Here is a 16113-nt window from a genome sequence, read left to right as displayed (position 1 = left end):
TGTGTGTGTGTGTGTGTGTGTGTGTGTGTGTGTGTGTGTGTGTGTGTCTGTGTATGTTTTTTTTTTTTTTATACCTTGGGCATCTGGTAATGATAGGTACTCGTTACACTGACACATGTTACAACTTTCCTTTCCAATGAAAATGTGGAGTAAAGAGCTTTCGCTGAGAGGCTGAAAAGCCTCAGTTTTTGCGTAACTGAGAATGAATAGTCAAACCCAGGCATAAAAGCTCCTGGGTCGATCCACGATGTACAATCGTACATTGCATTTGGCAGGAAGACGATATTCTGTGGTTAGTGCGAACGGAAGAGTGCGTTGTCCTTTGGCAAAACAATTAAAACCAAACAGCGCGACGCCAACAATTGACCGATTTAAACTGTACACTATTCAAATTACTAGTGATATATCAAAAAAGCCAATACATTGTCATATTTTTACATGATGTCCATCCATCCATCCATGCATACCGAAGAAGAACCGGTTCGAAATACGCCAGAAGCACTCACCTGGGAACTGCACACTTTCCCAGAGTTGACTTTAGCGTCTAAGAAATTCGCCTATTACTAAATGCCACAAGGTTTTATGTATGTGTATGTACGTAAAAGTGACTATTTTCCATCTCTTAGCTCACTACGATAAAAACTTTCTTGAAAAAACAAAAATGTTTTATGTAATTTATTTGTCTCCTTCCTTGCTATTGCCTTCTCCAAGCTCTTCTATTCAACACTCATCTTGAGAACATTGTTGGAGAAAGATAATCCGTCATTTTATGGCGGCCACCAATTAAAATACACAAACATATTGTCATCAGAATCAAAGGTGTTTATTATTTACGTCACATATGTCTTTCTTCTATGGTCTTTCAAAACGTCATTTATGTTAGATTATATGTAAAATGATATGGATCGTTTGCGTATTTTATATTGGATTTTTTTAAAAATTTTTTTACAATATCTCTCTCTCTCTCTCTCTCTTTCTCTTTCTCTCAAATATGCGCATTTTTGATTTTGAATTTTGTTGGCGCGCTTCAAGAGTTGCAAGAGATGGAGAATAAGCTAAATCGTTTATCTCGATTAGTAGAAAAACGGATAGGCAAATTCTATATAGCGATTCGAAATCGATGTGAAATCTTGACCTCCGCTAACTATTATAGAAGAGAGAAAAACTAATATGAACACTCACCTTAAGCAATGTTAAGATTTTCTGGGATAAATCATAATCAAAATTTGAATATTTTGAGCCACTCATATCGTAAATGAACACGAGACCAGCCTTTTGAGTTTCTGTATCCTGTAAAGCACAATCCAGTTGATAGACGATGCCCTGCAATGTTGTGGTATGTGTAACATTTAATGGACTATGTTTATTGGCGGTGAATAGAGCAATAGCAGCACCACTGGAATCACGTGCAGGCTGAATGTGTATATGCATGCAGAAAAAAAAGAACGAAAGAAAAAAAAAAAAAAAAAAAAAAAAAAAAAAAAAGAACAAAACAAAAAGTAACAAACAGTAAGTTAACTTAAGAACACACCCACAAACAACGAACGCATACAAAAACTACATACTTGTTAGGATTTCGTTACATACCAATATTGTAAATTTGCCAGTTTTTAATTCCGAATATAATGGTTCTGCATCTGGATCGATATTGTAGAGACCTTCTTTTAGACGTATCTGTTCATGTTGCTCGTAAAGTGAAACAGCCCGAGTTATATCAAATTTACGAGCGTACAGGAACTTGACAGCAGTCGTCTGCGAAATGTTACGTCTAGCCGAGCATGTTGAGCCAATATTATTACAGAGATCAATGAATTGTTTTACAGCCTGTTAAAGATAAGAAACAGATATATGAGAAATTAACTTCATATTATTATTAATATATGCATTCAATTATAGCATATTATATAATATTATATAATATCCTTAAAGTAGATTATTGTTTATTACTAGTGAAATAACTAGTGTCATGATCACTGTATTTATGTATGCGCGAGCGCTATTTAGGAAATATTACGATTTACGAGTGTCAATGTGTTTATATTTATATGAAGACAATATTGAGCATAATTCATAACCTCAAAACCATGAAATATATCAGAGTGCAAGTGTCACAGCTGATTAGATCTTAGCTGGAATGGAGAATGTTGAAATTTTTTCTCTCAGATCGGGAAGTTTATTGCAGTTTTGATAAAAGCGAAAAAAAAAGTGTTTGCCACTAATTTTTACTACAAACAACAGGTTTAGGAGCATTCCCCAGATTTGAAGCTGGCCAATAACTTGTATATTTTGTGGGCTTTTAGAAGCTTCTTTTTGCGCCTTGTAAAGGTATTGAAAAAAAAAAAATTAAAATTTAATACACTATACTACTACGGAGGCGTGATCAATTTTTTCCATTTTTGTACAGGCGCTACAATATCGTCCATAGAATATGCTTTCCAATTTTTTGTACACTTATATGGACTAAAAAGCGAAAGACCAATTTTTTATTCCTTTGGAAAGGCAAAGGTGTCTTCACTTTACGTAGTACTGTAGGCGTGTCCTTAGACCGATTTGGACCATTTTGAATATCAACCCGCATATAAAAACTTGCAATGTTTCAGCCGAATTTGAAGTCGATAATTTCGTTTTTGCGGCGAAAAGATTGTTTACAATAGACATTATAGAGACAAACGGACAGACTGACAGACGGACATGTTTAAATCGATTTAAAATTTGATACTGATTGAGTATATATATACTTGGTGTGGCCTGTGAAGCCTCCTTTTGGGCGTTACATACGTTTTGACAAATTGAACATACCCCTCATACCCCTCGGTGATGGGATATAAAAAACGTTTGTTTGTTTGTCCTACTTTAGTCGGAGACATTTCAAACACCGTATGCTTATAAAATATTGAAGTGGTTGACTAGCAAGTTGTGCGTATAACGACCTCAGGCGAGATTAAATGATACGTATGACTAATATACTTAAGTTTTACATTCGGTTCATTTATTCGTTGTTTCACGGCCCATAACGGCACATTAAATCTATTCAGAGTGTAACATTGTTGTATTCTATCGTATTCGTTGTATTTAAAGTCGCCCATTTATGTATGTGTTTATGTCGCTATCATTATATATATTGAACATTTTCCGTACAAATAAAAATTCCACTTTTTTTTTATTTTAATTTTGCAATAATTTTTATTACAATTTTTCGAACGAGAGCAGAGAGATACAATGAAATCTCGATTTTAAGAATGCATGCATCAACCATCAAAAAGGCTGATTAGCAAGGCTGATCTGCAATTTAGGTTTGCTGTTGTGTGTACGAAATACGATAAACAGTCGAAACTTTTAAGTTGTTAAACGAGAAAGCTTTATTAAATTTAACTCCATGTAAGAAAATTCCTCTGCATTATCCGATCTCTGTCTCAAAACTTTACCAGATTTTGATGAGCTGGTACTGCCGTGGTAAATTAAAAATGCAGATAAGGAATAAGGAAAAAAATGAGTTAACTATTTCCAAATTTCTTTAGCTGTTAGCGATCCCTTTATATGCAATGGACAAAAGTTTTCGAGAAAAATCAATGATTACTTTGTCACAAACACAGAAAAAATCGCAATTTAAGTCAGACGACAAGAGAGAATATTTGCACAACGCAAAACGAATCCCTGATCCGTGTTGAAAGGAAAATCGTGATTCTCTGAACTACCGTAGGAGGACAAGTTATTCAAAACGTCAACTCCAGCTACTGCGTCTAAGTCATTCGTTCGTCGTAGCCCACTGTAAGTTTTATAAAAAATCTATTTTCGATTTTTTTTTTTTTTTGCCTAAAAGATGATTCGGAGCTTCTCGAATATATGCAAAAAAAAAATTCATTAGTCGCATGAAATTTTTGCCTTGAAATTCAGTCCTTTTCTCGAGAGAGACCACCTGCTATGCTACGAACAACTGTCGGAAGTTACAGCCAAATGATTCCTAGCTTCTCCAATACATTAACAAATCTCTTGAAAAGACATTTATGCCCATTTTCAAACGAAAATAGTTTAGCACAGCAAGAGAGAGACATAAACGCTGAATGGTAGTTGAGAGCGATTTGAAGGCTTGAAACGTTTGAGATAGAGTCTTTGATTAATGTATTATGAATTCCATTATTTAATTGTACATTTTCTGACCGTCTCTTCCATTATTTCGAAACCAGCAAAGTGTACATCCTGCGATATTCTCCTTGATAGACGCGACGAAACAGCCAGCAACGAGCTTAAAGTCGCCAGGAAAAGAGAACGAATAAGAGGAATATTTGAACTTGGAAAAGCAATTATATGAAAAAAATCATAAAAAAATTATTTTGAGAAACAAAAAAAAAAAAAAACATGTGCATAACACAATCTCCAAACTTTAAACGCGTTTATCTCGGAACGCATTTTTCGAAATCGCCAAACAGCATAATCTGAACAGTTTTCATCTTTTTCATTTGACTTTTCTGCTGTATCGACAAAACTACATTTTCTATTGATATGCAATAGGTTTTGTATAGATTTTAGTTAATTTAAACATTTTTTATTAATCAAAGAATGAGTTTTTTCAAGTCGAAAATTGAACGTTTTTTACTCAAACACTCGCCAATTACACAAGAAAATCAACATTTTTAAAAACTCGCGCAACGCCCAGAAGGAAGCTTCAGAGATCATCCAAAGTCTTGTACTCGTGACCAACCGCAAATTCTGAATCGATCAGTCCGTCCGTCCGTCTGCGTAATGCACGTTGTAAGCAAAAATAAAACTATTATCTTCAAATTTGGCTGAAGCATTGCATTGTTCTTGCATTCGGTTTGGTATTCAAAATGAATGATGAAATCGGTTAGAGGACATGCCTGTTACAGTGCGTAAAGTGTGGACACCTTTGCTTTTCAAAAAGAATAAAACATTGATTTTTCGTTCATAGATAAAATTTGAAAAAATTTATAGGCGAGGCTGTAGTATCTCAATAAAAATAGAAAATAATCGTTCACGCCTACTCAGCTTTAAGTGTGCCACAATTTCATTTTTTTTTTTTTTTTTTTCAATACCTTTGTGTAATGCAGAAAAGCAACGTTCAAAATCTCCGTAAAGTATATAAATTCTTGGCCACTTTCAAATGCAGAATGTACCTAAACATTTTCCCATACGCAAGAACGTACATATCGTGTAAAACTTTGGAAAAATATTTGAAAATTACAAAAACTTTTCAAAAAGCACGTCTAGAAAGCCCACACGTTCATGTAAAACTGTGAACACCATTGTTTTTCGTGTTTTTTGCTTCTTACTCATAAAGTACGGCACATACATCACATAAATTTTCACTTTTATTTTGAAAAAAAAAAAAAATAAAAATGTATATTGATTTAGTCACGACCGAATATAATTTTCTAACTTACTTTAATTTCAATTTGAATCAGTTATGCTGTTTGCCGCATAACCACATAACATAGCTATGTTGTTGTAAGTTTCTAATATCTTTCAAAAATAATTTTTTTTTCTAATACTTATAGGTATGCACTTAAAAATCTGCAAATTTTTACTTTCATCTAAGAAAGATTGCGAACAACAATTTTTATACCCTACACCACTTGTAAGACAAGATATATTAACTTAGTACGGACGTATGTAACACACAGAAGCGCTTAAGATAGACCCCCCACTTTACGTAACACCGATCGATTCAGAATCGTAATCGGGAGTGATGTAAGCATTTTTGTTTGTCTAATGTCTGTCCATGTAAATTATTTTGATGAAATTTGATACACTGACTTGTTTGGATCCAAAGACCAACGCTATTGAAAATGGTTCGGATCGGTACACTTCTTCGACCACTTCCCATTCCACGTCCTATTCTGAAAAGTCGTTATACGAAAAAAAAAAATTGTAATTTTCAAAATTTTCCCACCAAATTTTAGTATATTGGTATGAAAACTTTGGATTGGTGAGGCAATTTTTGAACCCCCTCTCATATAACGAAAACGTATAATTTTCAATGCTCCATGGTGACGGATAGGAAGGTTGACGAGTAGACATGCTTAAATCAGTTTAATAAAACTCTTTCTGGGCGTTACGTGCATCCGTACAGATTAAATATACTGTATACCGTAAGTAGCGCAGACACTCATAACACACATGACACTCTAAGTCGTTTGAGCTGGTTGCATCGGCTATTGTTGATACCTCCAAAAGTAAAAAACTCTGATATAGAAAATTGGAATCGGGCCGATATATTTTTAATTCAATTTCACTGATGAAATATAAAAAAGGGCGGTAAACCATTCACAAACAACAACCAATAAACTAAAGTCACCGGCGAGAAACTTGATTTGTATATGTGATCCAAATGTTTATTAGCCTTACATACATACTATGTATAAAAATTGCAACCGAAATCTAATCGGATCTAATCAACTAATGGACTTTCACTAAATGATGAACCTTCATTTCCATACCTGTAATTACAGTGGATTGATTAGGAAGTTGAGCGTATGTACACATAAATCATTTGAAATATTCTTTTTTTACTTTTGATCAGCGTAAGAATGTGTCAGTCCGCCATCTCTAGAATTGGTATAGAAAATTATATCTTGGCCAAGTTAAAAGTCCAAAAGCAAAACGAAGCCCTTAGCAAATATCGAAGCTGATCCAGCATTTTAGCTTCATTTACATCAACTTTTTAATGGAATCGTTCAACAAGAGTTCTACTCGACAAATGTTTCTCAAATAAATTCTATTTAGGTGCAGATGTAACCGAAGGCTGTTTTCTTGCTTCTCCGCTCTTCCTGGTTTTCGTTAATGATAGCAACACTTTTTTGACTCGTTTACAGACAGCACCGTCTAGCATTCGTCCTCCTTCAGCCATCAGAGACCAGCACTAAGCTCCAGACTAAACGCAGATCTTGTAAAAATATTGGACAAATAGGGTAATCTTTAAAGCTACCAAAACTTAATGTTGTCTCTTAACCCACAAGAGAAGTGATAAACAACCCCCCTTCTTTCATGGCGTCAATGTAGACGAATTGGTAACCATTAATATTCTGAACATGCGAACGTAAAATGATGTCTGTAGTCGAAAGCGGTGTAAAAAATACTTCACTGTAACCGACAACCATTTATATCATCATTTATATCGTCAGCGAGATACTCTTGCCAGCATACAGCGAAAAGCTCAGATGCCCAGAGCCGATGAGAAGATTACCAAAATTCTCGATATTCGTGGGCATAAATGTAAGGCACGTGTTCCAAAGAGATAGAAGAGATTGGTCCATCAATCATGTCCTTTAACGCAAGACTTCTCAGCTCTCTCTCGAAACGTTCTCAGCTATTCGTCGTTTTTGAACTTTACATTGCCCGCTTTCGAAATAAGTTATCGCCACTGATCTTCCCCATCCGTTCCACATGTTTGCACTTTCAAGTTTAAAGCACACAAACACTATCCCCGTTGTTCGACTTTCTCTACCTAACGCAACCATATACGTATGAAATATTCCCTGAATGGCTGGTCAAAAAGCAAAAAAAAAAAAAAAATAAAAAAAGTAAATAAATAAAAATAAAATCTAAGAGAAAAAAAAAATGTGTTTGGCAACATGACTTGAAAAACATTTGCAATTTGCAAAATGCTTTGCAATTTTTTTCTATATTTGGTTGAAAGAGTTAGATATTCACGGAATACAAATATAAAAAACAAAAAAAAAATAAATAAAAAATAAAAATATATTGCAAACAACCAAAGACAGAAATACCGAATGAAATTATAATCCTTCCTTCGTAAGCATTACGACGAATGCAGTAAATAAATATGCGGGAAGAAGTTGAGGTCTTACCTAAGGCAGCACATGCATGCTGCCATTATTAAAAGTGGAAAAATGGTTTTAAAATTTCATATTAAATTACAAAATATATTTTTGTAAAGCAAACAAGAAACAACAAACAACAAACAAAAATAACAAAAGTATTAGTTACAGAGAATTTCGTTCTCACTTCGAAATCTATTACGGATATGCAAAGAATTCTCAGAAAATTTTATTACATTTTATTTTTGCAATGATTGGATCGATTTCTTTGGAATTAAATAGCAATGTCTTCTTTCCTAACAATAAAATGTATTTGAATTTCTCGTACGATTTATATTATACATTAAAAGTTAAAATACCTTTACCAGATTAACTCTCTTGCGCAATAAATAACATGAAGGATAGATTAGAAGAAAGTGCAAGAAAGTGCGAGAGAAAATTTCTTTCTTCTCATACAAAACTCCTAACTATGTTTTACCTAATTATCGATCAGAATTATTTCTGTGAAACTGTGAACGTTATTCGAAGTCTCCCTCATGATTGGTTGATGGACATAATTAACGCAACTATTTACTTTCTCGCCTTCAAAATCAGGTCACTTGTCATTTGCAACAATATGTATGGCGAATATAAGCGACCCATAGTATTCGACAGAACAGCATTATCCTTACAAACTGGAAATATTTGCTTCTTTTTTTTTTTTTTTTCTTTTTCTTTTTCTTCTTTAGAGACCAGTTGCTGATTGTTACGAAAATTAAATAAAAATATTTTCGCTTGATTTTGTAGCTTTGAAATGCTACATAGAATAGATTGTTAAAAACATCAAACAATTTTTAAGACGTACGTTACGCTTTTAATTTTATGTTTACACGATTTTTATATACTTTATAACATGATATGCGTCAAGCGAATCATCATATGATTCTTTTGTTAAAGATTACATAAAAATAAGTAAGAACATTATAGTCGGGCAAGGCCGATCTTTAAATACCTCTTACCACTTCGCTCAGTGCATCTTCTCATAATAATACAACAAAAATTACAAATTATTTGTGCAAATGTGCAAAGACACATTTTTCATGAAAGCCACGCTTATTGAAGGATGTCCGCGCCTAAAACATCATATGACGTGATTCAAAGTTAAGCAAACTAGAAACTATGCTTTCTCACCTTATAAGGCCTTGCATTTCATGACAATCCTTATACGTATTAGGGTCGAAAAGATGGATCTGTCTATTCCAAATATCCTACGATTAATATGTTTGGTTATTTCGCTACTATAGACCAAATTTTCATCATAAAATATGAAAAATGAAATCTTTTTCTAAAGGACCTACTATTGGATCCGGGGTCCAAGCAATAGCGTCATGTTATTCAAATTTGGTCCACTGAGTTTTTGATCTAAAATCACTAAAATGAACAAATTTTCATCATAAAACATTAATGATTATACCTTTTTCACATAACAAAATGAATCTTTCCCGCGAATCCTTATATGCGACGGTATACAAAAAATAGACCTACGTGGTCCAAATTCGGTAACATTGATTTCTTTGTCAATTTGCTCTTGTAAAGCAATTTTCCCTACGAAATATTGCAAATTACGCGTTTTTACTACATAAAGACTCTGTTTTCGTGGAAACGGTTATATGAGGCGAGGTGCAAAAAACCACCACAGCTGAGCCAAATTTTTCGTATTAAGTTGGAATGCTGAAATACTATTAAGCAGCGAGTTTTGTCGTGTAATTTTAGAAATTTAGAAATTACAATTTTTACCATATAATGATTTTTCAAAGTAACGCGGGAAAGTAGTTGAAAAAATGGACCCATCCGAGCCGTTTTCAACAGCGTTCGTTCTTGGGCTATAGCACGTCAGTATACCAAATTTCATCAAAATATCTTAAAAATTGCGACCTGGAGCTTAAACATCAAAATACGTGGACAGACATCAGACGGACAGACTGCCTTAGATCGATTCGGAAAACGATTCAGAATCATTTCGGTACAATAAAAAGAGGGTTAAGCTGTTACATACGTCCGCACAAACTTAATATATCCTAAAAAACAAGTGGTGTAGACCATACATGGAGCATAGTTGCATAAATATTCTTACTTATGAGTCGTTTTATTTCCCATTTAACTCGGTTTTTGTTGTTTCGGTTTGTAAACAATTTTTATTAAAATTTTTATGAAAATTGTTTACAAATAACTGAATTTCTTTTTGTTTATATCCATTTTATAACTTATAAACTATTGGATGACGGTATATTCTGTTTGTCAAAACGTTTGCAACACCTAGAAGAAAACTTGAGCGACTTCATAAGGTAGGTATACATACCAGTGATGCTATATCATTGATCATAATCATGAGAACATTTTAGTTTTAAAAAACGTAATAAAAAAAAAAAATTAATATGAATTGTTGAGGTACTAAAATATAACGTAGGCGTGGCCAATTCTTTATACAAGTACCATAGCTTCGTCAATACTTTTATATGTTCTTCTGGTATAGTTTGTGAGAAATGAGAAAAAAACTGATAGCTTTCCCGCACGGAAAACAGAGGTCACCTCTGCAGTTCACGTGGCACTCTGATCTGTTTGCGAGAACTTTCAATTGTGTTGGTGTGCATATATTAGAGAGCGGAGTGCCGGTTTAATACCAAATGATTAAAATAACCCGCAATATTAATCGGTTCAAATATGATCCGCACATGTTACCTACAGAATAACAGGAACAAATGTACTGAATAACCTTCAAAATAGTGTATTCTGAATTCGTCGACAACACCAGCTACATAAAGTATAGATTTTTATTATCTTTCTTGCGTTCAATTATTAACACGAAGTTATCGCCATAGAGCCTTATTATATTTTAGCATCACTGTCTCTGCCATTTTAATATTAAATGAACATTTTTATTGATATATATATATATCTATATATATATATATATATTTTATATCCAGAACGACAATATATTCCTGACTCAAAATAATCAAATAATTTATTGTTGGAATTTTTTTAGAAAAAATGAAAAAAACCGGACACGGATGCAAATACACGAATCTAAGTGAGAAAGCTATATTCCTTTCGAAATGACTTTTAGATATTGAAAAATTCAAAATTTATTAATATTTTCAATTTTTAATTATTGCTGCATAGGCAGCGCAGAAAAATGTTTAACAAAAATTCCAGCGAATAAATGCAATTCTTGTGGAAATCATTTGCAACGTCTAGGACTGTGAAAGGCATTCGCAAAATACATGTCGACTTTTCTTATTCTTCTTCTATGCCTACACTTGAGAGAAGCATGGAAATGTGTTATCTTATCCTTCAACTTACAATCTTGTAAATGCGTAACAGAAACCCTATAAACTAAACGCCGTTTACTATTTCTTTGATGAGCCGGCAATGAAACAAGCCTTTCGTCTCTCAGCTCATAAATGGAAACAAAAAAAATGATTTATATGCCAGCAGACAAATGCAATCTATGTTAAAGGTTAACTAACACTAAATGAAATTGTTGTTCTTATGCGTTTGTTAGGAGGCAATAAAGGAATCATTTTTTTTGTAAGTTTCTTTCACGTATCCAAACCGATAATATTGATTGACCAGAGTCAATGTTAAAATTATTGTAAAAAGTTTCAATTTGCATTTTCGGCAACGCTATACTACTTCTCACCCAACAGATGCGACGAAGACTTTGATAATTAAAATGGCAAAGTTCTTAGCAACCTCTATATACCGTTGAATTTTCCCCTTCGAATATTCATCTATCTCGTTGCTTGTACGAAGCAAATCAAAAGCTACCTTACGAAAATTTTCTTTCTCACAACGAAGAATTTGGAAAACTTGCAAAAACCTTGAAAGGCAGTAGCAGGAAAAAAGGGAGAGTATAACGGTTTTCATTAATAAGTGCTATAGTATTTTTCATAAAAAAATTTGATTTGATTTCGGATCGTGCGCGGTCTCATAAGGATATTTCTATTACTTATTATGCACAACACCACACAGGGTCCAGCAGAAAATGTTAAATTTGTGCAGATGAGGAATAAACCCAAAAATATGCAACCATAGATGATTCTTTTACTATACCCATTCATTCTGAATCAATTTAAGCTTGTCTGTCTGTCTGTCTGTCTGTCTGTCTGCCTGCCTGCTCACTGATTGGATAGAACAATTTTTACGGCCAAGCTGCATTTTAAAAAATTTCTTCTATATATCACTTAAATTTGCAATTTTTAGCCTTTCTCGACGTCAACGCTAGTTAAGACCATTTCGACAGTAATAGCAATGCTCGAGCAGATTTCTGTGAAGCCAGAAAAGTCACACTTTACATGGAAAGTATTTCGTAAAGTAATTTTGACATAAAAATTCATTAACATAAATTTGGACCACGTACATATATTTTTTGGAATCCATCCTCCCATTTAGGCCGGCTTTTTAATCGCAACAAAATCTATTCTAGCATTCCGTGACGAAAACATGTGAAAAGTAATAAGATCTTTGAAAAGAAAATTAAATTTAGTAAATGTGGACAACATCGGTACGTGTTTCGGACCCGCTTCCATAAAAGAGCTTCCACGCAAAACTTATATTTGCATGGATCTGCTTTCCATTTTTCATATTTTGTTACGAAAGTAAGTAAAAAATTCTATTAGGCCATGTGATGTAGAATATTTAATGGTTGGACTTGGCCAATACCAGCGTCTTGAATTGTTTTAAAATTAAATTAGGAGTAATTCTCACATGACAAAACAAGCAAAGTGCTTCTTGTTTTTATATATATATATATATATATATTTTATAGTATATTTGATTGTAAGATGGACTGTTTGCCAGCGATTAGTTTTTATGCCCATCACTGAAGGATGAGGGGCATATTTATTTTGTCAAAACCTTTGCAACACTCAGAAGGAAGCTTTAAAGACACACACAGGGTGTATATACTGTTGATTAGCATCAAATTCTAAATCGATTTAAACATGTCCGTGTGTTTAATGCATGTTGTAAACATTCTATTGGCCGCAAAAACGAAGCTTTCGACTTCAAATTTGGCAGAAACAGTACAAGTTCTTGGACGCAGATCGGTATTGGAAATCGGCCAAGTCGTTCGGAAGACCAAACCTGCAAAAACAAGCTTCTAAAACCCCATAAAGTATTTTGGTAAAATTTTTGACCAGTTTCGACTCTTGAATGCACCTAAACATGCCCGCCTGTTCGTCTGTCCATCTGTCTATTTGCGCAACTTTGCAGCATTTGTGGGACGCATTCTCTCGTTAGCGAAAATAAAGATATCGCCTATGAATTTGCAAAATAATTTGGAATTGACCTAAACTTTTCAAAGAACACGCCTACAACGCCTACATGTCTATACAAGAAAAACTTTTATTTTGAAAAAAAATCAAAAAACAAAAATCACCTGCAACCACTCCACACTATAGAATATGAGAATTTTGTTCTTTTACTTCTTGTGTCTTTTTTCGGATAGCGGTGATGGGTATAGAAGATTCGATCCCGATCGAATTTAATTTTCTTAGAACAATCAAACCTAAAATTCTAAACCAAAAATTCTAATTTATTTACGGATTATGGATTCGGAGGCCGGGTAAGGTCATGATCGTTGATTTCAACATTCGTACGAGTGATATGCTATCAAATATGTCGAAATTATTTTTGCTCTGGGAATACATCTATTACATCGTCTACGGTGCAAATTTCTAAACGTTACAGTTGACAATAAACATGATAATGATAAGAGATTGAATGGCTTTAAAACGCTTAATTAGTGTTGGAGCGAAAAAATTTCATGACATTTTCAAGAAACATTGGTTTAATGTCAGATAGAACTAAGGAGACAATGTTGAGTTCTCCATGTCAAGATGCTAGCTCCAGACAATACATTATTAGGTCGTTGAATTGTACGCAATGACATTGATCTTTGAATAAGTGTACCTATGCGCGAAAAATATTTTTTTTTTTTTTTTTTATTAAAAATGTAAAAATCATGAGGATGAACAAATCAATATGATGGATAATGGCGAATAATTGCAAAATCATGTTTTGAGTGAATTGGGTGGCTGGGCTCAATACAATATAATGATCGCTTTGAAGCTGATGCAATAATAAGAAATCATTACAGCGCGATTTTTTAACATGGGGACGAACGGCTCCACAAGAAAGTGTTACTAACTCTGACATCGAAAATGTCGTATGCAAATTGTTGCTTCCATTCAATATTGCTCCTATCCATTAAGAGTTCTTTTAAGCGACAACAACAAGTTGTTTGCTAAAGCTCAGCTTCGATTGTTGTGACGATACTCAAAAATGTATTCTGAATTATCCCTTTCGTGTATTGTTTTTAGTTGTATACAATACACACACACACACACACACACACACACGTAATAATTATCGCCAAATCAGAAGTCAAGTCGTTTGGCATATGCGGAATAATTATTTAACTAAATTCATCGAATTTGTATTCGGTCAGCATCAAAATAAAAACCAACCTGTTTATACTGTTCTCTACTTGAATTACATATGAACAATTGTCCCATTTTGTCAGCCCTTTCTAATACGCAAATGCACCCGAAGTCCACGTACTTAGTTAATAAATAAAAACTTTTCCAATGAAATATTTATTATTATTATTATTCGCATTAATAATTAATATTTGCGGATTCTTAGAGTTCTTCGACTTCTTCTTCAATGTTCATATAAATATATATATATATATATATATACATGTATTTCAATTTAATTTATAAGCAAAAGTTCTTGAAAGGATATCGTAAATAAATATTCCAGACGTTTTTCACAATAATGGTTTCATAGAAAATCGTAATAAACACAAAATTTACTTAACACGTTCGCGTTTAAGACATTACTGAAAACACAAAACAAACTTCATTTACTACAAATTGACGCGAGCGACAGTCAATGATTATTTCACTTGCACACAAATACACGCATATATATATGGAGAAAAGAGAATTTAAAAATGAAAAATAAATAAATAAATGCAACAAAATACAAAATTAAGAAAAAATAATGGCAAAAAAATGAAATAAAATTAAAAAACACTTAAATGTATGCGAAAATGTAAAACGTCTGCTCCGGCAGTCAATAGGACGTTAATATATATATTATGGTGATAATGACGTTGAAAAAAAGGTAAAGCTATTGAATGAAGGGGATATAAAATTTCTTGGAAGATGAGCTTTTTTTTTTGTTTTATTTATTTATTTTTTTTAACCAACATACGAGAACAATAACACTTTTGAACGATTTACCATGACACCATCGCACACGCACACACACACACACACACACACATGTGAAACACCTATAGATATACATATACACATATTGGTATTGTGTATAATAAAACTTCTTGATCTCATACGTCAGACATCGTGACTGACCATTAGCGTCTAGTGAATTGTTTAAACAAAGTACACAGACTACGTAAATATGTGTATTAGAAGACGTGTTGATTTATACATTTTTGATTGTACTTAACTTAGAATTGAATAGACATCTGACTCTTATATATATATATATATATATCCTTGAGGCATTTTTTTCTCTATACGATAGTAGAAAAATTGAGAAATTGAAACTTAATAAAAGTTTACAAAAATCAACTGATAGATGTCGTATTTGTATTTGAAATCATTTTGGCTTATATGATGGCTAAGACACTGACTTACTCAGCCGGAAGCATTCAGTTCATACAAACTGTATACGATCAGCTTTCTTAATTTACGCTGCCATATCTAGATGAAAGGCAGGGTTGTCAAAATGTTATTCTAATGCCACGGCTAGTAAAATCGTCTATTTATATCCGGGGCTTTAGATGTACATTCGTTCGCAACACCTGCAAGGAAGCGAACTTCAGAGAAACCCTAAACTTATATATGTACATGTGAACATGTTTTTGTGCCATGTTTTCTATGAGACTTTTTCATATGCCGTGCATGAATATGTATAGAGATAGAAAGACAAAGGCAAAAGAATAGGATCGTTTTAGACCACGGTGACATACGGTTTGAAAACATTTCAATGCATAAAATTCGAAATTAAAATATTTTGAAAATCTTTCCATGTGTTTGTAGTGCTTTCACGTATTTCCTGGGGGAGGATTTTTATGCAGCTTCTTCCTTAACATGTTGCAAAAAATGCTACTTATGCAATTTCCGAATACTTTTTTTCTTTTTACGTTGTTTTACTGCGGGCCTCTATTTACGGCTTCTCGGTATATTCTTCATACGTAGCACCATTTCGCATGTCCATGGTAAACATTGAAAATAGA

At 33.3% G+C, this 16113-nt stretch overlaps 1 protein-coding gene across 3 annotated transcripts in view; it reads right to left on the bottom strand.

Moving 5' to 3' along the window:
* LOC119638450 (tyrosine-protein phosphatase non-receptor type 9) overlaps nt 1-16113 on the bottom strand; it is a 75116-nt gene that overhangs the window by 44864 nt on the left and 14139 nt on the right. Inside the window, exons 1-3 of one of the 3 annotated variants that reach the window (XM_038035238.1) lie at nt 14309-14408; nt 1588-1824; nt 1183-1413 (exon numbers count right to left, since the gene is read on the bottom strand). In XM_038035238.1, the coding sequence (XP_037891166.1) occupies nt 1183-1413; nt 1588-1824; nt 14309-14356 (516 nt within the window). In that variant the 5' untranslated portion in view covers nt 14357-14408. Of the gene's footprint in view, nt 1-1182; nt 1414-1587; nt 1825-14308; nt 14409-16113 lie in introns of those variants that run through there. The other 2 variants (XM_038035228.1, XM_038035246.1) reach the window with 2 other exon arrangements.

The sequence above is a fragment of the Glossina fuscipes genome, unplaced genomic scaffold, assembly GCF_014805625.2.
Source record: "Glossina fuscipes isolate IAEA_lab_2018 unplaced genomic scaffold, Yale_Gfus_2 0, whole genome shotgun sequence".
NCBI classification, from domain to species: Eukaryota; Metazoa; Arthropoda; class Insecta; order Diptera; family Glossinidae; genus Glossina; species Glossina fuscipes.
Note: the sequence above shows the minus strand (reverse complement) of the source record. Positions and strands in the feature narration are given on the sequence as shown.